The sequence below is a fragment of the Camellia sinensis genome, chromosome 10, assembly GCF_055761805.1.
Source record: "Camellia sinensis isolate YWXY chromosome 10, ASM5576180v1, whole genome shotgun sequence".
NCBI classification, from domain to species: domain Eukaryota; kingdom Viridiplantae; phylum Streptophyta; class Magnoliopsida; order Ericales; family Theaceae; genus Camellia; species Camellia sinensis.
The window spans coordinates 156261114-156285457 of NC_138970.1; the positions used below are offsets into that span (position 1 = coordinate 156261114).

Here is a 24344-nt window from a genome sequence, read left to right on the forward strand (position 1 = left end):
TTGAGGATATCAGTGTCAATCAACGAGATAAGTAAAGTTCACCCCCCATAAAAATTAGTGATAAACACACTTTTATTAGGTACATGTGACATTAAATTCAATGATTAATGATGCGATTAATGAAATATGATGATAAGAAAAACAAATCATTGTTTTAAACAACATTTTTTTATCACCACCATTATCCCACCACCACAATCCCCACTCTTTAGACCACCGTTGCTGCCCTCCTCTCCAACATTCCGCCTCCACTATCTTTCTACCTCCACCACCGCAATGGCCGCCACCGCCGCCTCCACCACCACCTTACCATCACAATATAAAATTTACATTTAAAAATAATAAATTTTAATTTTGTCCCTGTAAATATAACAACTTATTTTAATTCAATACTTAAATTTGAATTTTTTCCAAATTGGGATGATTAATACCAGCTTCATTTTTTTAGGGTGGTAATAAATTAATACCAGCTTGCAGTGATGATTTAACAAAATTTAGTAAGAAAAAGGTCATATAACAATGTAGATGCAAACAAGAGATTTGCTACTTTTATAGAGGTGAAACAATATATACACAATTCTTGCCAAGAGAAGAGTATTTGCGGCATTTGCCATCATTACAAGGCCTGCTTCAGTTTCAGTTGCAAGCAACAAAGCTCATCCAGTTATTGGTTAGGCACGAATCGTATAAATGATAGTTTTTAACTACACATCATATACAGGCAATCACTCCCCGGATTTGCTACTTTTATAAAGAGGTGAAACAATATATACACAATTCTTGCCAAGGTAAGAATATTACACTGTGGACATTAATTGAGAAGCTGCGGCATTTGCCATCATTACAAGGCCTGCTTAAGTTTCAGTTGCAAGCAACAAAAAGGATTTGGAAACTCATCCAGTTATTGGTTAGGCGCGAATCGTATAAATGATAGTTTTTAACTACACATCATATACAGGCAATCGCTCCCCAATAGAGACGCGGCAGATGGGGCACCTTTTACACTTCTGGCAGCAAGTACTGGAAAGTATAAGAAGGAACCATGATGATGATCAGCAGATTCAGATACGCAAGGAAGTTAAAGCGAAATTAGTGTCGTTATTTGAGGATTGTACATGATAATGTCATAGTGATACTATCAAAGTTCATGAATTAGAGATGTGAGGAGTGCAATGAAAAACTGCACATATGTTCAAGCAAAGGGCTACCAGTGCAAATTTATGAAAGCCTCTGCCCTTGAAAAAACTTTAAAAAAAATAAATAAATAAAATCCTTAATAGTAAACATTGTGCAATGTGCACCTAAAAACAGAGTACAACAAAATAAATAAATAAAGATATTTGCAGCAAAAAGGCAGATTGAAATACCTGCAAAGGATGTGATGCCGGCAAGGGAGCAGGACAACGTTTATCTGTTCTTCGAAGCAAACCCTACATAGGACCTTTTCCTGATAAATTCAGCAAATGAGTACAAGATTATAATATGGGAAAAAATGATATATGCTTAAGAATGAAAGATGATCTTTGCAACTTTCTCAATTCCCCAATAGCAAAATACATTAATCTACATACTGAAATTCAAACTAAAGGGCTTTGCCTAGAATTTGTATGCAGGAGTTTTGTTGAAACACAATGCCATGACAGTTAGCATTATACATCAAATAAGGCAAGTAATTATTCCACATCTTGAATCAGATCACTAGATAATTCTAGTAATGATAGTATTTAAACCATCTGCAATTATCGCTAGGGATCACAAGTCCAAATGAAAACTAGTTCAAAATTAAATGTTTATTGATTTTGCACTTCAAGGTTCAGTGTGAGTTTCCACTCTGTGCACACGCACACCTTAAAAGTCAATGGAATTAGGGTCACACTCAAAAAAACACATCTAATATGACGTTCTTCATTTAGAAGTTTTTTTGTTATTGTTCCTACCATCTAAAATTGGATGTATAGAAAGTACTAAACAAACAAGGATTAAAAGTTTGTTTTGGTGGTGTTTTGATGAGATTGAAAATGTAAATATTTCACAAACATTTTGGAAACAACAAAATGAAATGAAAACATATGAAAATGTTTGGAAACAAAAACTAAAACCTATATACATTTTCATCCAAATTCAACAATTAAATAATTGAACATGCTCAAGATCCATACATCTTTTAACATAAAGAACACATGTAAACAATTTGAAAGTAAATTCAATGCAAGTTGAGAATCATAAAACTAATGTTATACAAATCAATCTTATCAAGCATAATATAAGATTCTAAATGTGCATAACGTTCCAACCAAATAAAATTTACAAAACTATCAAAATTACTAAATATGATATTAATAGGACACAATGGTCAAAGGGTTCCCAAGAAGTAAGAGATCCTTCGTGAAGACAAGTTTGTCAAAATAACTCATCGTTTCAAAATGTTTTGTACAGTTTCAGTGCATTTCAGTATGTTTTGGAGGAAAAACTGAAATTTTGTTTTTCTACTAATGTTTTTTTTTTTGGTATTCTAGGAAACGAAACGTTACAGCTATTTCAGTGGAAGTGAAATGCAATTTTATTCCATGTAGACAACAAAATGACTTGTGATGGAACCACTTGAAAAAGTAAACTAGGTACTATATTTGCAGAAGTAATATATTAATGAATCCACATATTTCAGAGTCAAAGACAGTTAAAGTTGTAACTATTACATTTTGTAGTCTTTCGTACTCTTGCTGGCTGAACTTTGTGATCTCCCTTTGTTCACAGAGCGCCGCTTGTAGCCTCCAAACCTGATAAGAGAATAATTTAAAACACTATGGCCTTGTTTGATTAACAGTGCAGTATTCAAGGAATAGAAGAGAATATATTCAATTATGTAACCATAACAATGATACAAGTCGCTTTATATATTGTAGGGAGAGAGTTATGTAAGGAAAACCTAAACTAGGTAGCAAACCATCTAACTTAATGTACAATGGAATAATATATATACAATATATATTACTATAAATACAATATTCACTAACAGTCCCCCCTCAAACTCAAGGTGGTTGCATGGAGACCAACTGGAATTTGGAAAGTAACTCGTGAAAACAACCAGGGAGATGGGTTTTAGTGAACAAATCAGCAACTTGAGCAGCGGAAGAAATGGACTGGAGCTGAATAGTGCCACTAGTGACATGCTGACGAATAAAGTGACAGTCAATCTCTATGTGTTTGGTGCAATAATGGAAAACATCATTGTGAGCAATCAAAATGGCACTACAATTGTCACAACAAAGAGTAGTAGCAGTGGAATAAAGAACCCTCATGTCCTCAAGTAACTAACAAAGCCATAGAAGTTCTTGAGTGGTGTCAGCAAGAGCGCGGTACTCAGCCTCAATACTAGACCTAGAGACAACAATTTGCTTCTGGCCTCGTTTTGCATGCAACACTTTTAGCCTAAAAACCAAAAAATTACTAAAAAAAACCAAAAAGCCTATAAACTATACCAGAAAGTCAAAGATTTTTTTTTCTCTCTACTTTTTGCACATCTTTTGGTAAAAACTCAAAAAGTCATTCCAAACATACTAATTTTTTTAACTCATATTTTAACCAAAAAACCAAAAAGTTACTAAAATAGCATGTTCCCAAATGAGGCCACCAAGAAATCTAACCAGTAGTAGAGCAACGATTAGTGAGATCACCAACCCAGTAAGCATCAGATTACGCACACAACTTGAGAGAAGTGTGAGCAGAGTAATGAAGACCATGAAATAGAGAATGTGAAGAACAACAGCATAATGAAGAGAGCACGGAGCAGACAAAAACTGACAGACGATATGAACTGCATGAACAATATTAGGCTGAGTAACAATGAGATATACCAGACTACCAACCAACTGTCGATAAAGTGTCGCATTAGAAAGGAGAGTGCCCTCGAGAGAAGTAAGCAAGGCAAGTGTTGTAGAGGCAGTCTTGCTATCCATGAGACCAACACGAGCTAAGAGATCAAACTGGCTTGAGTATGATATAAGCCACTCAGAGTAGAAGAAATCTCAAAGCCAAGAAAGTAACTAAGAGAACCCAGATCCTTCATCTCAAAGTGAGAGTTGAGAAAATGTTTCAACTCATGAATGTCGTCAAGATCATCGCCAATAATAATCATATCATCAACATAAAGCAATAGAAATGTAATACCACGTGCTGTCTTCCGAATGAAGAGTGCAAAATCATAAGAGCTGGAGGAAAAACCAAACTGAGCAATATTGGTACTGAACTTGGAAAACCAAACACGAGGGCCTTGCTTAAGACTTTAGAGAGCACAACGAAGATGACAAACGATATCCGGAGGATGCTTATAGCCATAGGGAGGATGCATATAAACTTCCTCGGTAAGATCGCCATTAAGAGAGACATTCTTAACATCCATCTAAGATAAAGCCCACTAACGTGAGGCAGCAACAGCAAGTAAACTGCGAACAGATGTAAGATGAGCAACAGGAGCAAAGGTCTCCTCATAATCAAATACCATACTCCTAGGTAAAACCTATTGCAACAAGTCGGGCTTTGTAACATTCAACTGTATCAACAAAATGAGTCTTGATTTTATATACCCATTTACAGCAAATAAGAGTTTTTCCAGAGGAAGAGCAACTAAATCCCAAGTATGTGTCTTGTGTAAAGCTTGTAATTCATCTGCCATTGCTTGCTACCAAAGAGGGTTAGTACAATCCTCGCAATAGGTATGAGGTTCATGATAACTAAGAATGGTAGAAAAACAATAATAATCTTGTAAATAAGCTTGCTATTTAGATACCCGTTTTATAATAGGAGCAGCAAATTCATCAAGGGTGTCACTGCCAAAGAATGGAGGAGACTCGGAGTAACTAGCAATATAGCAATCCCGGTTTTTCCTTTTCTGTTTAATAGTATCCTGGACACGGTTCTGTGGTTGTTGGTTGTTGTCTGTGTTGCATTTCCATCCTTTAACTCTTGGTAATTGAGTTTAGAAATGTTTTGGGCGTGTTTCGAACAGGTTGGTTGAGTTTTGGTCTCAAGTGTTGTTGCCTAGGTTTTAGGTGATCCGCTCGAGTGGGTCCCTTTGCGCTCGAGCGAAGTCTGCATACTTTCAGTATCTTGTGCGTCTGCAAAACTACTGCAGATGTGTTTTTCACGCTCGAGCGGATTTCCTTACGCTCGAGCGGGTCACACTCGAGCGGGTATCTTGGCGCTCGAGCGGGTGTTCAAACTCTGTAAAAATGCTGGATGAGTGTAATCTACGTTCGAGTGGGTCTTCTTTTGCGCTCGAGCGGGTTCAATTTTTGTGTTTGACGCTCGAGCGTCCTATTATCCGCTCGAGCGGGTCATACGTATATCAGATCTGGACTGTGATATTTTAAATCACTTTTTACACTCTCTCTCTTACTTTTCAAAACCCTATTTTGAGAGCCTCTCTCTCTAAAATACAACTTCTCTCTAGGGATTGATTTAGTTCTTGGGTGTTCCTACCCTAATCTCTTTGTAAGAAAGATAGAGGGTTGCATGGGCTTCATTTTGATCCAAAAAACTTTGGGATTGGAGCACTTCCGAGTTTGGCTCTTCTTCCCCTTGGGTTCTCCATTTGAGGTAGGGATTCTCCTTGTTCTTTTTCAATACTCCGTCTATAGATAGACATGTGATAGTTTTGTATTGCATGAAAATCATATCATGTTGAATCTTTTTGAAAACCATGTGAGGGAACCTAGGGTTGGTTGTTTGAGAATGATTATTTTATTTTTGATAGTTCTTTGGACTAATTGGAGTGTAAATTAGCATGTTATTGTGGAAAGAAGAAAAAGCCCTAAATTATGTTTTGATTTGGTAAATTAAAATGGAGGGTAATTGATCAAGGTTTGTAAGTCCCTATTGTTAATAGGAGTTGGATGAAGGTGTTAACGCCTAAGGGATTAACTATGGCTTTGGAGTTGTTTGAAATGAATGTATTGAATCGAGTCAGGTTATGGCTTTATAATGAATGGAATTGGTTTTGTGAAATGAAAAAAGGGTTTTGAAATTGAAAAATCCTGGAAGTTGATCTTGGAAATGGGAAATGAAATGTTAACTCTATGTGAGTTTCAGAAAATAAATATGAGAATTGAATTATTGTATTATGAGTGTTGAATACACACATTTTGGGGTTTTACCTTTACCTATCGTACTAGTGTCGTTGTTGGGTTTAAGATCTCATGAGAGTTGAGTCTTTATAATAGGTGTATTAAAATCATGTATCTAGAGGTTTTGTCTTTGGTCATCGGTGGAGGATGACGTGGTTGTGTTGAATTGTTGTGTATGCATTACACCTGTGCTGATTGACCATTGTAGGTAATGAAGTGCTATGATACATTATATATGTATAATTGCTAGGGAGGAGATAGGTGATGTACTCCAGTGTGTGGGAGGAGATAAGGGATGTACTCCACACACCTATGTGTTCATATACTTTAATACATTGCTTATGTATCTTGAATAGTTTGTGTACGTATTACACTTATTGGTTGTGCTTTGTTATATTGAGATGGTTGGTGTTATATACCGCGCTTAGAATGAGGGGTACCAGTGCCTTCCAGCTAGCGCCTGGAGAACTTGGACTAGGTACCATTACCTTCCAGCTTGTGTCTGGAGAATATGGCTAGTCATTTGATTGTAAGGTGTATCCTTAACTTACCGTGCTTATGGCAGGTAGAGTAGAGCCTTATTATTAATGTCTCAGTATACCTGAGTATATCATGGATTGCGATGGTTACAGTTTTGGAGGGCCAAGTTGCCTCATTTGTTGATTATATACATGTTGATAATTTGTTATCACCTTTCTATTAACGGCATGCATGTATAGATATGAATGTATTGGGAATAAACCAAAATGCCATTATAAGATTTTGGGAAAGTGTGGAGGAAAATTGGGTATTTGAAAGTATGTTTCGAAAAAGGAAAATCTGTTGTGAGTATGGAAAATGAGAGAAAAGTAATGGGCTTAGTGGAATTGTTTTCTAAGTTGTTATTGTAATGAATGTTTGGGAACAAGGGGTAATGAAAAGAAAAGAAAGATGAATCGCTTATAACGTTGAATGAAATGGTTGTTTTCGAGAAAAGTTCATACTTATGTATAGTTTGTATAAACTGCCACATTACTATTGTAGTATGATATTGAACATTCATGATCATAGCTATCTGTAAGTTGTTATTGTTGAGGGCCATGTTGAGATCCCTACTGAACTATATGTTCATCCCACGTTGTTGAATCTTTTTCAGGTGTTAAGCAGGATGTGCTACAGGATTTGGATCTTCTTACTTGTTGGCCACAGGGCCTCTTTTGTGTTGGCGGAATACCATATATGAAAAAGGGTTACACCCTTCTTCTTGATTCTTTAATAATGTAAGCCTTCGAACATTTTATTCAGTATGCTCATGTTGTATTTAATTTGCATTCGGATGAGAGAATTGTTATTTATTTCTACTCATTGGACTAAAGAGTTTATTTCCGTATGTTATCTCTGAACTTAAATTAAGTTAATGGGTTTGGTAACGACTTCGAGTAATAAAAAGGTGGGGCGTGACAAGCAATATCAAGAATCTCAAGAGATGGTAACAGAACAGGAATCAGCAGGTAGGACGAGCATCAGGAATATCTGGAGAGCCACTAGATGAAGAATCATCTGTAGGAGCATCATCAGGAAAAGGATCAGTGAAATAAGAGATGGTGGAAGTGGAAGGAAGAGAGAATTGGGATATAGATGCAAACATTTTGTGTTACTAGAAAATGACATGATGAGAGATATGAAGACGATGCAAGATAGGATCCCAACACTGAAAACCTTTATGTTCTATGCCATATCCTAAGAAATAAAATATTTGGGGCCGGGGCTATAACTTCTTGTGTTTATAGGAAGGACAACATAACAAGCATAACCAAAGACTCGGAGTTCTTTGTAGGAAGGAGATGTACCATGGAGACGTTCATAAGGGGTTTGATTGTCAATGACAAGAGGGGGGATACAGTTAATAGTGTAAACAGCCGTAAGGGCAGCTTCATCCCAAAAACACTTAGGACAAAAGGAAGAGATAAGAAAAACTCTAACCATATCTAGAATGTGTCTAGGTCTATGCTTGCATTCAGCACGACAATTTTGCCAGATAGTGTGTGGACGAGCGAAGGAAGTGTACCATACTCACGAAGAACTTTTAAAAATTTGTTTTCTTTATATTCTTAGGCATTGTCAGACCAGAAAACTTTGGTAGAATACCCAAATTGTGTTTTTATCATTCTAGCAAAGTCAAAATATGTTTGAGGTAGCTCAAACCTTTGTTTTAAAATATAAATTCAAGTGAAACGAGAATAATCATCCACAAATATGACAACATATTTGGACCCTCCCATTGTCTATGAAGCACGGATACTCCAAAAATGTTGATGTACAAGTACCGGGTACTTACTGGGTGTGGGTGCAGGTACGCGTACGAAAAAATGAACTAGATACATTTTATACAATCAGTATAATTGGATACGACGAGGTAAAAAAATGGGATTTTCTATAATTTTAAGGTTACCGGAGCAATTTTTTTGGTCCATTTAAAAAAATTAAATAAATTTGGGATCCTTCAAAGAAACACAGTTGGCTCCAAGAAAACAATCAACAACTCTAACACTTCTTTGAAGGTGCTGATTCTCTCCTTCAAAGAACACAATCCGGTGAGTTTCACTTCGATTCTTCCTCCTCTTCTTTGATTCTTCTTCCACTTTCTTTCATTTTTTTTTTCAGATTTTCTCTCTTTCTTTGCAGCAAACGAAGAGGTCTATCCTCTGTTTTTTTGGTTTGTTTTTCTTTGATTCTTCTTCCTTTTTCTTTCATTTTTTTCCAGATTTTTTCTTCTCTTTCTTCGCAGCAAACGAATATTCTATCCTCTGTTTTTTTGGTTTGTTTTTCTTCGATTCTTCTTCCTCTTTCTTTCATTTTATTTTTTAGATTTTTTTTCTTCCTTCGCAACAAACGAATTGAACTGTCCTCTTCTTTTTTTTTTCCCTTCGTTTTTTTTATTCGATTCTCTCCTTCGCTTTTCTCTTTATTTGATTCGATTCTTCTTCCTCTTTCTTGAACTCTCCTTCATTTTTTTTTTTTCTGATATATGTATTTTTTTTTTTACATCTTTTCCTCCACAGCCATTGGAATTTCATGCAACTTGCAAGTCTAGAGCCTTATCTTTAATCATCTTTAAAAAAAAAAAAAAAAGGTAATGTAGAATGACCCACTCTGTTATTTAACTTTGCCCTTTTTTTACTGTTATAGACTGTAGTAGACACAATCAGAAAATTATTATTTAAATATTTGAAAAATTATATACTCGAATGAACTGAAAGAATTCATAAATTATTTTGTTAATGGTTATTGAGTGTACTTGTATCAAGCCCAATACACGGCAAGCCCTACGAGTGCCACATCACCAAAACTCCACCCACGTGGCAAACCAATAAGATACCATGTCAGCATATCACATATTTGATACATGGCGAGCCCTACGGGCCCCGTGTGCCAAGGCACCACGCAAAACCAAAACTATATGCTTAGCCTAAGCGGAAGCGCACACACAAGCCCAAATACGTCCAAAAATGAAGAGCCCTACAACAGGCAACACCATGGCCCGTGGGGCCCATGGACCTTCATACCTTGCTCCAAGACCAAACAACAATACAATCAGCCCCCGGTTCACTTGGACTTGGACTAATAAGCCCTGGCTCTCCTAAACATTTAAATAGGCCCGTGGCCCACTCTCCTACTTGGTCGCTTGGAAACGAGCCCCTGCCTCTCCTAAACATTGAGGTGGGCCCTAGCCCATTCACCTACTTGGTTTCTTGGGTTGGGAGCAGGACCCAGGCACTGCTGCTCGGGATCATCCAAGGATATTGGACTGGCGGCTGAAGTCATGGGATTGTCAAAATGGTTGTTTTCTTGCTAAGACAACTCCATCTCGACTAGGTTCGAAGAAAAGGCAACAATGACCTTACATTCATGTCATCCGATGCATATACGAAACGTTACTTTCCACCTGCCATGAAACGTTGCTCTCTGCCTGCCGTCAAGCCACAGACGGCAAAAAGGCTTATATCACTTCTGGCAGAATTGGAAAGAACGGGCCACCTATTCAACAGTTTGCTTGGGCTCCAATACTCTTATGGCCTATATAACGTATCGTATATGCAACAAGAAACTACACTTCATCTCAACAATACTCCGTAATTCTAACATGCTAAGTCTCACACTTAAACACTCCCTCTCACATTCTACATTAGTGTTCAAGGTCTATCACTGCCAACCTCTCCCTCTCCAAGCTTGCCTTGACCTCCTCCTCTCCACCTCCGGTGATCTCAGTCCATTGAAGTGCCGCCATCTTCCCAAACTATCTCCAACCACACCTCTCACCCACAGTTATATAATTTATTTTATAGGAATATGAATTCATCAGGAAGTATAGGTTCAAATGCAAGTGCATCTGCAAGTGTCCCTTCTATTGATATTGATCAAATTGGGGATGAAAATGCTCCTCTTTAGGGTTATGTAACGACAATAGCTAAAAAGGGTGAAGGCGGAAGTGGTAATACCAAATTTCAGTGTAATTATTGTAATATTGAGTTTCAAGGTTCATATGCTAGAGACAAAGAACATTTCTTGCTACTTTCTAGGCATGGAATTAGAATGTGTGCATTTGTGAAGAATAAGCCTGATCTTTTTGTTGAAATGCAAAAGGCCGATAAAGAAGCTGAGAATAGGAGAAAGATGGCAAAGCCTAAAGATATTCCTTTACCACCTCCCTCTTCCCAAATTAGTTCTAGCGTAGGGGTGGTACGCGATGTTGGAACATTCAGATTAGATGGTTATGAACCAAAAAAAAAGACAAGTGGGAGTAGTGCCTTAGATAAAGCATTCAATCAAGTTGCTAGAGAACATTTGTATTTTTTAATTGCTCGCATGTTCTATTTAGCTAGGTTGCCCTTTCATATGGCTAGGAAACCATATTTTGTGGGTACTTTTAAATTTGCTGCTAAAAATCAAATTATAGGATATGTCTCTCCTGGTTACAACTTATTGAGGGCTACTCTACTTCAAAAAGAAATAGCAAATATTAACAGGTTGTTGGAACCAACAAAACAATCATGGAATCAAAAGGGGTTGAGTGTAGTAGCCGATGGATGGACCGATGCACAAAGGAGACCTCTTATCAATCTCATGGCAGCATCTAATGGTGAAGCTATGTTTGTAAGAGCTATTAATTGTGAAGGTGAATACAAAGACAAGTATCATATTGCTAAATTAATTAGTGATGTGATTAATGAAGTAGGTCCTCATAATGTTATTCAAGTAATTATCGACAATGCTCATGTTTGTAGTGCAGTTGGATCAATCATTCAAGGTAATTATCCGAAGATATTTTGGACACCTTGTGTAGTGCACACACTTAATCTTGCTCCTAAAAATATTTGTGCTGCTAAGGAAATTGGAAGTGTTGCCTATGCTTATGATGAATGCCATTGGATTACAATTGTGATTGATCATGTGATGTTCATAAAAAATTTCATTACGAATCATTCTATGAGATTAGCAATTTTCAATGAGTTTGTGCCTTTGAAACTACTTTCTGTTGCGGATACACACTTTGCATCTGCAATTATTATGCTAAAAAGGTTTAAGCTTATATATCATGGCCTCCAAGAAATGGTGATAAGTAAGAAAAGGTCATCCTACAAAGAAGATGATGTCGGAAAAGCGGCTCTTGTTAAGGAAAAAGTGTTAAATGATTTTGGTGGGACAAGATAGAATACATACTCTCATTTACTTTGCCAATATATGAGATGCTTAGATCTTGTGACACTGATAAGCCATGTTTACATTTGGTCTATGAAATGTGAGATTCAATGATTGAGAGGGTGAAGGCATCCATTTATAAGCATGAAGGAAAGTTAGAAAATGAAGAGTCGGCTTTCTATTCTGTGGTGCACCAAATACTAGTGGAGAGATGGACAAAAAGCAATGCACTACTTTATTGTCTCGCACATTCTTTGAATCCGAGGTATAACTCAGTTTTAAACTCTATTTTTTTCTTTTTTAGATGGGAAAAGGACATAATTTAATTATGCTAGATATCATTTTTAAACTCTTAATAACTTAACATAATTAACTTTTATTTTATTTTTTTCCCTAATTTTGCAATCTATGTATTATAATGGAATGTGGCTTCATGAAAATCCCATTCGTGTTCCTCCTCACAACGATGAAGAAATTTCTAGTAGGAGAACCAAGTGCTTTAAGAAATACTTTCCAAATGCAGAAGAGAGAATGGTTGTGAATACAGAGTATGCCAAGTTTTCAGGTTTTTTGGAAAGTTTTGGAGACACTGACTTGATATGTGATAGAGGAGAAATGGAACCAATGGTTTGGTGGTTGGTGGTTGGCACATGGCTCTTCTACACCTATGCTCCAATCATTAGCAGTGAAATACCTTGGCCAACCTTGTTCCTCATCATGTTATGAAAGGGATTGGAGCACATACTCCTTCATTCACTCCATACGAAGGAATAAAATGAGTCCACAACGTTGTGAGGATTTGGTTTTTGTGCATTCCAATATTCACCTTCTATCAAGGAGTAGTCAACAATACAGAGAAGGGGAGAGCAAGTTATGGGGCATTGGTGGAGATGCTTTTGATTCATTGGAGGGCTCTAGTTTATTTGAAATTGCAAATCTTTCACTTAATGAGCCAAAGATGGAAGCCATATTGTTTAATGATGAAGTTGATGGAATTGAAAGTTGATGTTCTCAATTTTCTAGTTTTATTAGGATTATCTTTTATTTTTGTTTACCTTGTTTTTGGCATGAAACTCTCTTTTCTAATTTCTTCTATGTAATGACATTAAAATAGCTCGTCGATTTACTTTAGTACAAGTATTGTTGAAGAATGATTTACTTCTCTTTTTTTTTTGTTGTAATTTCTCCTTTTAATTATGTTATTGAACTTTAATTTGTATGTTGGATGTTTAGCTATAAATTAAAAAAAAATTAAAAAATTGGCGTATCCCAGCCATACTCATACCCTATTTTTTTTCTAAATTTGTCGTATCGACGTACCCATATCGTACTTGTACTTGTGCTTCCTAGCCCACAGTGGTATTGGGAGAAAGACCCCAAACATCATAATGAACCAAATCAAATGGAAATTTTGAAACAAAACCACTTGTATTAAAAAGACAAAGCAGGTTGTTTAGCTAGTTGACATGATGGACAATGATTACTAGAATCAAAAGAAACAGAGCCTAAATTGCCACTAAATACTAATGAATGTAGCATACCAAAAGAAACATGCCCTAATCTAGAATGTCAAAGATCATTAAAGTAGTGGATGCAACGTGTTGTGGAGGAGTAGATGCAAAAGATGGTAGATGGAGATTGATGAGCTCAAACAAACGACCAGTTTTACGCCCGATCCCAATAGTCTATCCTGTCTGCGGATCCTGTACCTAACAACCAGATGATGAAAAAATAATAGTTAAACCAAGTTCACAAAGTTGACCAACAAAGATAGCGTTTAGAGTAAGGGCAGGAATATGATAAGTATCAGTGAGAGATACAATGGGAGTAAAGACACTACCAATGCAACTAATAGACATGTGAGTGCCATTAGCAGTATGAATAGTAGGCAAAGTGTTCGAAGAAGTAAAAGAGGAGAAAGCAGTTGAATTAGAGGTCATATGATTACAACATGCAGAGTCAAAGAACCAACAAGAGATACCTGAGGTAACAGATAGGGCAGTGTTACGAGAGCTACCAGAATGAGCCTATTGAAGCATGGCCTCCATATCTTTTTGAGAATAATATAGAGCAGATGGATCAAAAGGAGGTGAACCCATAGGAGCAACAACAGCAGCAGACCGAGTTGCAAGCTTATACCGAGACCCTGGTTTGTAGTGACCCTCCCTTAAATTCCCAAATGATTGATTGATCCGAGATTGTTTAGGGAGACAATGATTCTCAAAATGGCCAAGTCCTATTTTGTGACAAATACGACAGTCCCGAACTGAACAATGAAGAAGAGAATGTGTAAAGTTGAGACTGCAATTCTTACAATACTAACAAATCTGATTGAAGGAGCCAAAGGTATTCTGCATGTGAGGGGTAGCAAGTACAATATCAGTAGTGGTCTTAAGAGTACCAAGAGGAGTCTCCTCAAACAAGAGTTTAGTCACAGCTTGTTCCAAAGTAAGTAATGGATCCCGATGCAATAGATAAGTTCGGACAGGCTCAAAAACAAGAGTAAGAGCCATAAAAAATTCAACCAAGCGGTCCTCATCTCAATAAGCAGCAAAGGATTGGACATCTTTGTCATCAACCCAAACAGGCTCACAAATAGAAAATTGATCCCACAAATAGGGATGTAAGAAAAACTGAAAAAACCGACCAAACCGATTGAACCGAACCATACCGTCCGTATTTGGTCTGTTTTTTAACAAAAATTGGTCTGTGCGGTTTTTAAATTTGACTTACTTTGATTTTCAATTCGGTATTGGTTTAAGCACCTTATGCACCGAACTAAACCAAAACCGACCATTTCAACATATGTTGTATTTACAATATATTTATATATATATATAATTTAATAATATAATAAGAATAAGAAGAATAATAAATTATTAATCTCAATTAATTAACCCTATCATCCCTATAACCTAAGTTAGTATACCCTTATTATATATAATCTTAACTCTAACTCACTATATTCTTGAAATCTTAGGCCTTGTTTGGTTTGTGTTTCTCAAAAAAATTTGGGAAAAATTCTCTACAAATAAGTTTTCAAAAGTAATCAAACCAAACAAATTTTTCTAAAATTTTTTTCCAAAAATTATTTGGTTTACAAATTTTCCAAACAAATCTCTCTCATACACATCAAATCAATAACTTTTTTCAAAACTCTCTCTCAAAATAATTTTTCAAAACATCTTTTGAAAAAAAGTCAAACCAAATAAATTTTCGTACTTTTTATTTCAAAACATGTTTCTCAAATACAAACCAAACAAGGCCTTAGTATTTATTATTAGTTTTTGTTTGTATTTTTGTTAATCTAGAAATCGTAAAATATTTATTTAATGGATGGATAAGATATGTTTAAAATTGTTGACAAATGGCTAATTCAATATTTTTACATAAATGAGTGACTATACCGAACGGTTTCAATTGGTGCAATTCGGTGCGGTTTGATGGAGAAACGGTCTGTATCAGTGCTCAAAATAATAAAATCAACATCAGTTCAGTGGAAAATTTTCCTAAATACCGACCGTACCGGACCGATTACATCCCTACCCACAAAGTGTACATAGATGAGAAGAAATCATTAACAAACTGACCTGGTGCCTGGCGTTGACCATGAAGACTAGTTCGAATCCGATACCGATAAGAAAGCCCAGTAGTGCAATATCAGTCTTTGAGAGAGTCCCATATGAATTTAGCAGAAGCATAGTTGTCAAATCGGGATTCGAATCACGAATCGAAATGGCCTCGTACCAAATCGAATCGTGAATCGTAAAGATTCAATCACTTTTTTGAATTACTTAGAAAATATAACTATACACTTGGATGTTAAATATAACTTATGAATATGAAATATTTAGACTTAAATCAACGAAAACGTTGTTTTGAATAATGATCACATAGTTTAATAAGTAAGAAATTAACAAAATTCTTATGTAAGATCACAATCTTACTTTTCCTGTTTTAGATATTTCTTATCAACCTTCTTAATAAAGATAGTAAATAATGACAAACCCTCAATCTCCAAAGTAACAATAATTTAACAATATTGATATTTGGACAATAAGTATACATACTTTTCTAATTAACAATGACCAAATAATAAGAAAAAATTATTTAGGATATTTTATTTTAAAGCCTAAAACATTATAAAAAGTATAACTAACCTCACTCATGTAATATTCAACTATATTTAATTTAATAAAATAGCAATTGATAATTCATGGTGTAAATTACTTTAATCTTAAACATCTTTAAAAGATATATTATCATTTTTAAGGGAAAAAAAATGAGAAAGGTTAAAATGATCAGTAAAATAACAATAAATCATGTATATATGTTAGTTATTTTGGTATAAAACACTATTAGAAATTGTATTATGTCATTTTCACTAAAAAGATGGAGAAAAAATGAGTCAAAAATATGTCGGATACAATGATTTTAAGAATTGCATGAATTGTAAAAAGTGAATCGAATCGTGAATCAATTGTAAATCGTGCGATTCACTAGAGATTCACTTCCAAAATAGATTCATCCATAGATTCATATCGATTTTGCAAAAATTACGAATCGAATCGCGAGTCGTAAGATTCTAATAACAGAGAGTAGGAGTGGGGATAGTATCAGTTTGAAATCGCCCAAACTACAGTTGAATGGAAGTGGTAGAGGTGTTCTGAAACCAGGTAATAATACGATAATTTTTATCATCCCATGCATCAACACGATCAATGAATTTGGCATCAGTTTCATCCATGGCTTGGACTGGTTTCTTCAGTTCTCTAGTAATAACACACCATAATTGTCGGCCTTTGAGAAAGGCAGACATAGCTTGAGACCAAAGTAGATAATTGGTACCATCAAGGATCACAGAAATTGGTTGAGCAGGGTCGGAGTGGTCCATTTATGCAAGAAAGAGTAGTGCAATGAACAATAGAATCTAGAAAAACAGAGGGTACCACTGAATCAGAAGGCCAAAAAATCTTGGGAACCAGTCCAAACACACCTGAAACTGGTCTGGAAAAGGGTGAACCAGCCCAAAATAGTAATTGGGCCAGTTTGAGTGAACTGGCCAAGACAAAAGCCGGCTGGCATGCAGAAGAGCTGATGGCAGCATGCGGAAAAACAAAGCTAGCGCGGAGGTTGGCACAAGGGCTGACATTAGCGATGGAGCAGCGTGACGCAGAGCAAGGGTTGACGTCACGAAGCGTGTAAGAAGCGTTGCGTGTAAGGCTGACCCCAGTGAAGACTGCAACAGAGAGACAGAAGTGTCCCGTGTGAACGGATGAGAAGAGGCGCATGAGAGCGTGTGAGAATACCGGTGGCATCTTGATTGACGTGTCAGCAAAGAAGAGGCGCATGAGGGCACGTGAGACCTTTTGAGGTGAGGTTGGTGGCTTTGGAATCGTCTGGGAGAGACGAAGAGACTGGTGGTTGTATTTTTGTGATTATGGTCACAGGTAAGGGAACAAAGAAGCAATCAATCGGATTGAATATAGCGGGGTATGCCAGAGAGCGTTATCGGTGGCTGAGAGTGCCAGTAGGAGAGCCAAGGAGCAATGTTCAAACCTATGCTCTGATACCATGTCAAGAGTATTCAAGGAATAAAAGAGAATTGTTAAAATTGATGTATTATTGATTGTTGTATGTTATATATTACAAATGGTGAGGGGCTCCTTATATAGGAGATGTAGTGGAGTAGGTGGTAGTAGGTGGTAGTGGTAGGTGTGTAGTAGGTGGTAGTAGATGGTGGTAGGTGTAGTAGGTGGAGTAGGTGATGGTAGGTTTTAACAGCCCCCCGCAAACTCAAGGGGGATAAGAACTAACCAACTTGAGTTTGGAGAGAGTAACAAAACAAGAAAATAATCTGAAAAATAAAAAATGGATAGGAGACACTGTATGGTCGTGTCAGACCGTTGTAGAAGACTGTATGGTTATGGCAGACCGATGTAGAAGACACTGGCTCGTGTTGGACCGATATAGAAGACAGTTTATGGGGTCATGTCGGACCGTTGTAGCAGACAATGTTGTGACAGTTGTTGTGACAGTTTACGGAGTCTTGCTGGACCCTTGTAGAAACTAACCGGAATCAATGTCGGGACAGTTTACAGAGTCTTGTCGGACCCATGAAGGAGCTAACCGGAATCAATGTCGGGACAGTTTACAGAGTCTTGTCGGACCCATGAAGGAGCTAACCGGAATCAATGTCGGGACAGTTTACAGAGTCTTGTCGGACCCCTAAAAAGTCGCACCCTCAAAAGGTGTACCCAATCTTTCAAAAGGCGTGCCATCAAAAGGCGTGCCATCAAAAGGCGTGCCCAATCCATAAAAAGGCGTGCCATCAAAAGGCGAGCCCAAGTCATAAAAAGATGTGTCGGACATGATGGCGAGGCGCGTCACCACATTGGCTTGCGCGCCCGTTTTGTCGTCTGGCGTCAAGTGGCACGCGATGCGCGTGTCTGCTTTGGCTATTTAACCAAGGTTGAGGCGGAGGCTGTGCAAACCAGTCTGAAACCGCCGAACATTTGCATTCTGAAATACTCTGTAAACACTCTGTAACCAATCCTTCTCTGAAAGTACCAGTCGGAAATCGCTGCTTCGCTGAAACACTCAGCAACCCAAAAACATGGCCTCTTCTTCCCGTCCAGCTACCCAGAACATGGCCTCCTCTTCCCGTGGTCTGCTCACGCTCTTTCCAGACCTAAACGAGTCCACAAGAGAAATAACTGGTGCGGTGGCCCTTGAACCGCAACCAAGCGCCTCTGGTTTTGCGCCGTTGAACTTCCCGATGCGGTCAGTGGAGCAAAAAATAGCAGTGCAAACAGATATTGAGGCCAATCAGTATACTTTGAAGTCATGTGTGGAAACCATGACTGCGGTCACAAACTTGTCGCACCGGCTGCAGAGTAGGACAAATGAGGTGCAGCAGTTAAACGCCCAACTGGCTCTGCTCCAGCGCATGTATAAGGATGTGCGAGCAGAGATAAGTGTGCTAAAGGCGGAAAATAAGGAGCTGAAGCGGAAGGCCACCGTGATGTTCCGATTTGGAGGTCCGCCATATGCTGCAGTGGAGGAGCAGGGAGTAGTGATCGTGCCCAGTGGAGTGGGAAACACGGAGGCAACACCGGCAAGGGCCGCCCAGGACGGAGGCAAGAAGAAGAGACCGGCGGAAGAGGCGAATAAGTGAGGTCAGTGGGTGGCCGTCTGCAAAAAAAAAAGAAAACAAATCTTTGGTTGTTGTGGTGATGGTCTTTGTTGTTGTTGTTTTTTTTTTTTTTTTTTTTTGGAGTTGTGGTGTAAAATGGTGATCGGGGTTGATCCCGGAGATGAATAAAATATGGATGTTGTGCAAATGTGTAAAGTGTTTTTTTTTTTTTTTTTTTTGTTTTTACTTTAAGAGGGGGAACACGCCCATGTGATAATAATAAAAAGAAAGTGTTGGCAAACTGCCCAAAAGAAAGAGATTCAAATATCTATACAAGAAAAGGTGAGATTCAGAATATATATATATATATTTTTTTTTTTTTTTAATAAGAATAATAATAGGAGAAGAATACCCATGTAGTGGGAGAGAGAGAATGAGTGGGGGGCAAACCCACTTGTCAATGACCAAGTTTAAAAGTACTCCAATGCCCACGGGAAGAGAGATGCCCAAGTGGGTTGAAATATTAAAAAAAATGGTTGGTTGGAAAGTAGAAATAGGAGAGAGAGAATGAGGGGTGGGATTGGGAGAGTGGGGATGCGTTCAACATAATCAATTATCAGTCCATTGAATAAAAATAAAAAGAAAGGCGTTGATGGTGGAGACAAGTTTGGTGGGATTTGTGGGAAAGAAAATAATTTATTGAGGAGAACCCATATCCATCTTTAGGAGCCACGTTAGGTCTTATGGCTTCCCTATTCAACATCTCACACAATCCATATTCAATAGAGACCTGGAGCTTGGAGGGATCGAGTCTGAGGCCAGCGGAGGTCATGACGGTGGTGTCGACAGCAACGACGGCGCAGAGGGCGGAGATGACTTGGGAGGCGGTTTGGAGGCAGCGGAGGCTGAGGATTCGGAGTTGGGCCAGATTTCCGATCGTGTTGGCCGGAATATGACCCACGAGAACGGCGACGGGAAGGCGGAGAGAGAAGACGAAGGAGCGATTCGAGCCGCAGACGACGCCGACCCAGTTGCAGGCCGAGTCGGAGGCGTTCCATTGGAGGCGATTGGCGTGAGGGATTTGAGAAATGAATGCAAGGAGAGCTTGCTTGTCCTGAGTCGGCTCAGAGTCGACTCGGTGACTCAGTAATGCCAACAACACAAGAATAACAACCCAGAAACCAGTAACAACAAACTTGTATTCCATTGATTTTGTTTGGACGAACCCAGAAGTGATATTCCGGCGACAAGCCCTGACAGAGAGAGAGATGCATGTGTCTATGTGTAGTGCACTCAGCAGGTTGAAGAAAGGAAATTTCAAGGTATGTATAGAAAATTTTAGCGGACTAGGTTGAGGTCCGACAGGCGGCCAAGGTGAGGTTGCCGCCCGCCGGTGAAGCGAAAATACTAGGTTCTAAACCTGCTCTGATACCATGTTAAAATTGATGTATTATTGATTGTTGTATGTTATATATTACAAATGATGAGGGGCTCCTTATATAGGAGATGTAGTGGAGTAGGTGGTAGTGGTAGGTGTGTAGTAGGTGGTGGTAGGTGTAGTAGGTGATGGTAGGTTTTAACAAGAATATATTCAATTATGTAATCATAACAATGATACAAGTCCCTTTATATATTGTAGGGAGAGAATTATGTAAGGAAAACCTAAACTAGGTAGCAAACCATCGAAGGTAAAGTTACAATGGAATAATATATATACGACATATATTACTATAAATACAATATTCACTAACAAAGAGGGTTAATAGTGAAATGATGAATAATCTCATAATTACCCAATTAAATTAGAGAGAGAACCATTTATTATGTGTTCATTTTGTTTTTTTTTTCTTTCATACTTGAAATTACGATTCCCAACCCCTCTCAATATTAAAAATTCACCAATTTTTTCGGATTGAATGTCCACCGTACACGTAATCCAGTTAATAAATTTTGCAACAAAATATAGAATTGTGAGTCCATGGACTAACAATCCCAATCCTATGCTATAATCCTACTAATCAAACATGCCTTATGAGGAATAAAGATAGGATAGAATAATTTTGAAATTAATCCAGTGCTAATTAATAAGTTAGCCTAAAAGTAGAAACAATTGATGAAACACAATTACAGGAAGCAAAAACAAAACATAGAACAGTAGCCAACATGAATGAAATAACAAAAAATTTGGTTTACCTCCTCAGCAAGATCTGATTTAGGCATTTTCTTCACAATATCAGGTGAGAAAGTGTTGTACCTGGTTAGTAAAGAATATTTCAAACAAAAATCAGAAACTATTAATTGATATGGTGCATTAAATGTGTACCAACATGAATATCAAACAACATATAGTGCATTAAATTTGTAGCAACAGCTATTGAAAACATCGCTAAAAAATGCACATTTTGATAAGCCCAAACGAAATCCAGACAAGTAAATTACTAGGCAAGCACACCCTATAAATTGATACAAAGTACTGATTTATTTCTGGCCAAGAGTACAAACACCCATTCCAATGTCATTTCCTAGACTTAATTCATGGGGAGTCAAACAGCTTATTTAGGCCACCCCTGCAACAGATTTCACTTTTCATTCATGACTTAGTTAGCTTATGGAATCTAAAAGGGCATCAGCATTAGATAACTCTTGCTCCTTTCAGGAATCATATAGGACCTCACTACCACTAGCATTTGAAAACTCCACCAGTAAGGTGTGATATTGCCTGTCTACAATTCGCTTAGGTAATTCTTGCTAGTACTATTAAGTAAACTAAGTCAACTCAACAATGATGAAAAAGAAATGTAATAAAGGTTTGAATGTGCATGTGCAATGGGGGGAGAAAAAAAAAAAGTTCCTTTGGTATCATAGAGGAAGTGGTCAAAACCAATCTCAATACTGACTAGCTAGCTACAAAACAAAACATTAACAGTTTTTTGTGGTTTTTTTCCATCATTGCAGAATTAGGATAGCATCCTCTATCAAATCCAAAATGGCAGAACTACAGCCTCTGCAACTGCAGATAAGTAATAACAGAATCAGTTTCTTTTTTTTGAAGTAAAGAAACTTCTATTAGAAACCATCAACAGAGGATGCTTTCCATGTATAAAAAGAGGTTAAACCATGATAACCTTCACTGATCAAACCAAAAAAAAGAAAGGCATATACACTTCTTAAGACTATCAACAAAATCTACAATATAATAAATATTTGGAAAACATTTGCGAAATCCAACTGTACAAAATGGCTAAAAAGAAACTCTTATTTCTACAGAGGTCCCTCCACTCCTTGAAAGGTCCTCTTGTTTAATGAGCCAAATAAGGCACAGAGGGACTAACAACTAAGCTCTTCGAGTACGATAGACAGAATAAATTTCCAATACCAACCAATGGAAAAAGTTCCAACTCCTTTCACTAGTAAACACACTAGCCTCTTAGTTGTGTTTTACATGGTAAAATAACTCTAACTTGCATGAATGCATTATGGTTAAATGTTTAACTACCAAGTTCAATTGGACCTTAAGAATTCCAAATAGAGAAATCCTAAAGCAACTGTAAGATTGCTCCAACATACAAGCACCAAAAGATTGGTATTAGATTAATCTCACAGCAATAATGCAGTTAAAACTGACCCAGATGCCCCATCATAATAAAGTTGAGCCTGTTCCTTTTGACTTCCTTCATCAATTGACCACCAACCCAGTAATCTGTTATGAAAAGCAATCATCAATAAACAATAAAATTACCACTACATGTCAGTTTTAATAGTTTGTATTGTTTCTGGAAGGATCAGCTATTGCTCATCTAGATTTTACAGCAATTACCTTGATCCGTGGAACATGAACCCAAAGCAATCACGAACCCTCAAAGATATTCTAAAATATCTTTCTGTACCAGCTCTACTATGTAGTAAAAGAACAATCTTTTCAATAAATCTGTAGATAGCAAACAGAACCCCCACTCCTTGTAGCAACAAAAGAGGAGAAAAGATAACTGAAATAGGGACTTCTCTAGCTCTAAGCGGTGTTCCCTAGAATCAGAAAGTACTAAGGATGAGTGAAAAATTATGACATCTGAATTTATGCATAACTAAGTACCACTCAAACCTTATTTTACCTCTAGCCGCATAAAAAGCAGGATTTGAAAACCAATGAATGGAATTTTCATAATATGCCCACCGATGTCTTGCAAGCTGCATATTCTACCCTGCTGCTGATCTTCATCCATAGAAACCATCAAGCCACTATTCCAGTCAAGATATCTAATGGTTGTTGAAGATGAACCAACATCTCTAAGGTGAGAATGCCTATGAATAGCAGGATTATACCACTTTGTGCAGATAAGAAAGGCAAAGCACTCTGCAATACTGTGAAAGAATGTACAATATCATTTCAACAACAAAAGGCAGAAGAGAAATCACAAATCACAAAACAACAACAAAAAAAAAAATACCCATAATTAATAAATAAATCCCACCAACCAAGAGCAGTCACATCACCTGCACACATTACAAGGAAACTCAGTCAATCGTACTTCGTGGATTTTAGGGAATTACACGCTGATCAATAATAATAATAATAATAATAATGATAATAGTGAACAACATGAGATATGTTTGCTTGGTCTTCAACAGAATGGTGTTTAGAAACTATGGACTATGGACTATGGACTATCCAAAAATAAAAAAGAGTTTTAAAACAGTGGTTCTATAAAAAACCAAAATTTGGAAAACTATGCCACCAGTTTAATGCAGATGAAAAAAGGTCTCAAGGCCGAAGAATTTTAAATATTTTTGCAAGATAACAACTTACCACATAGCTTTAGAAGAGTAAATGCTGTCGCAGCAATTAAGAAGACCATTGAGATTGCAACCCAAAAGTGCTGAAAACAAACATTGACAACTTCGTGTCAACAACTGCCAAGGGATATCAAGATAATAAACGCCGTTAATTTAACAACTTTATATTCATAAATAATGAGTTTCAAAGGATATCAAAATGTACTAAACAGCATTGCAAAAAAAGTAAAAGAATTCATGAAGCAGTCTCAACATGTGCGAATAATTTATTAATTATTATTGTTTTTTGGTTATGTTAATCAGGGTGTCCACAACCTATTTTTTGTCTAGACTAGTCTATAAGGATAGAAGCAGTCACCTACAAACCACATGATAGGAGGAATCCCAGGGAGAGTTGAAGGTATGACCTTTGATTCATGAGCCATCATCACATTAAACTATGCAAGTTGAAAAGGTAATATTAGTCCCTATATACTGTTTAGCTACCTCCTTCGCTCTTGGATCTAATTAAACACTGAGTCTTAAGTCTTTTTTTCCCCCTTACATTCTAATTTGAGTAATTGTTTATTCAGATTTTGAATAGAAAAATGAAAATAACAAGAAAAAAGAAACATGAG

General features: G+C 37.2%; 1 protein-coding gene across 4 annotated transcripts in view; it reads right to left on the reverse strand.

The window, feature by feature from the left end:
* Positions 1-526: 526 nt before the first annotated feature.
* Positions 527-24344, reverse strand: part of LOC114323745 (Transmembrane Fragile-X-F-associated protein) — a 29946-nt gene continuing 6128 nt past the window's right edge. For 2 of the 4 annotated variants that reach the window (XM_082892654.1, XM_082892655.1), the window contains exons 6-14: positions 23741-23810; positions 23382-23427; positions 23046-23295; positions 22754-22959; positions 22562-22636; positions 21130-21190; positions 2697-2777; positions 1368-1447; positions 527-1020 (exon numbers count right to left, since the gene is read on the reverse strand). In XM_082892654.1, coding sequence (XP_082748780.1) covers positions 942-1020; positions 1368-1447; positions 2697-2777; positions 21130-21190; positions 22562-22636; positions 22754-22959; positions 23046-23295; positions 23382-23427; positions 23741-23810 — 948 coding nt within the window. In that variant the 3' untranslated portion in view covers positions 527-941. Of the gene's footprint in view, positions 1021-1367; positions 1448-2696; positions 2778-13342; positions 13511-13782; positions 14068-21129; positions 21191-22561; positions 22637-22753; positions 22960-23045; positions 23296-23381; positions 23428-23740; positions 23811-24344 lie in introns of all 4 variants that reach the window. The other 2 variants (XR_014342790.1, XR_014342791.1) reach the window with 2 other exon arrangements.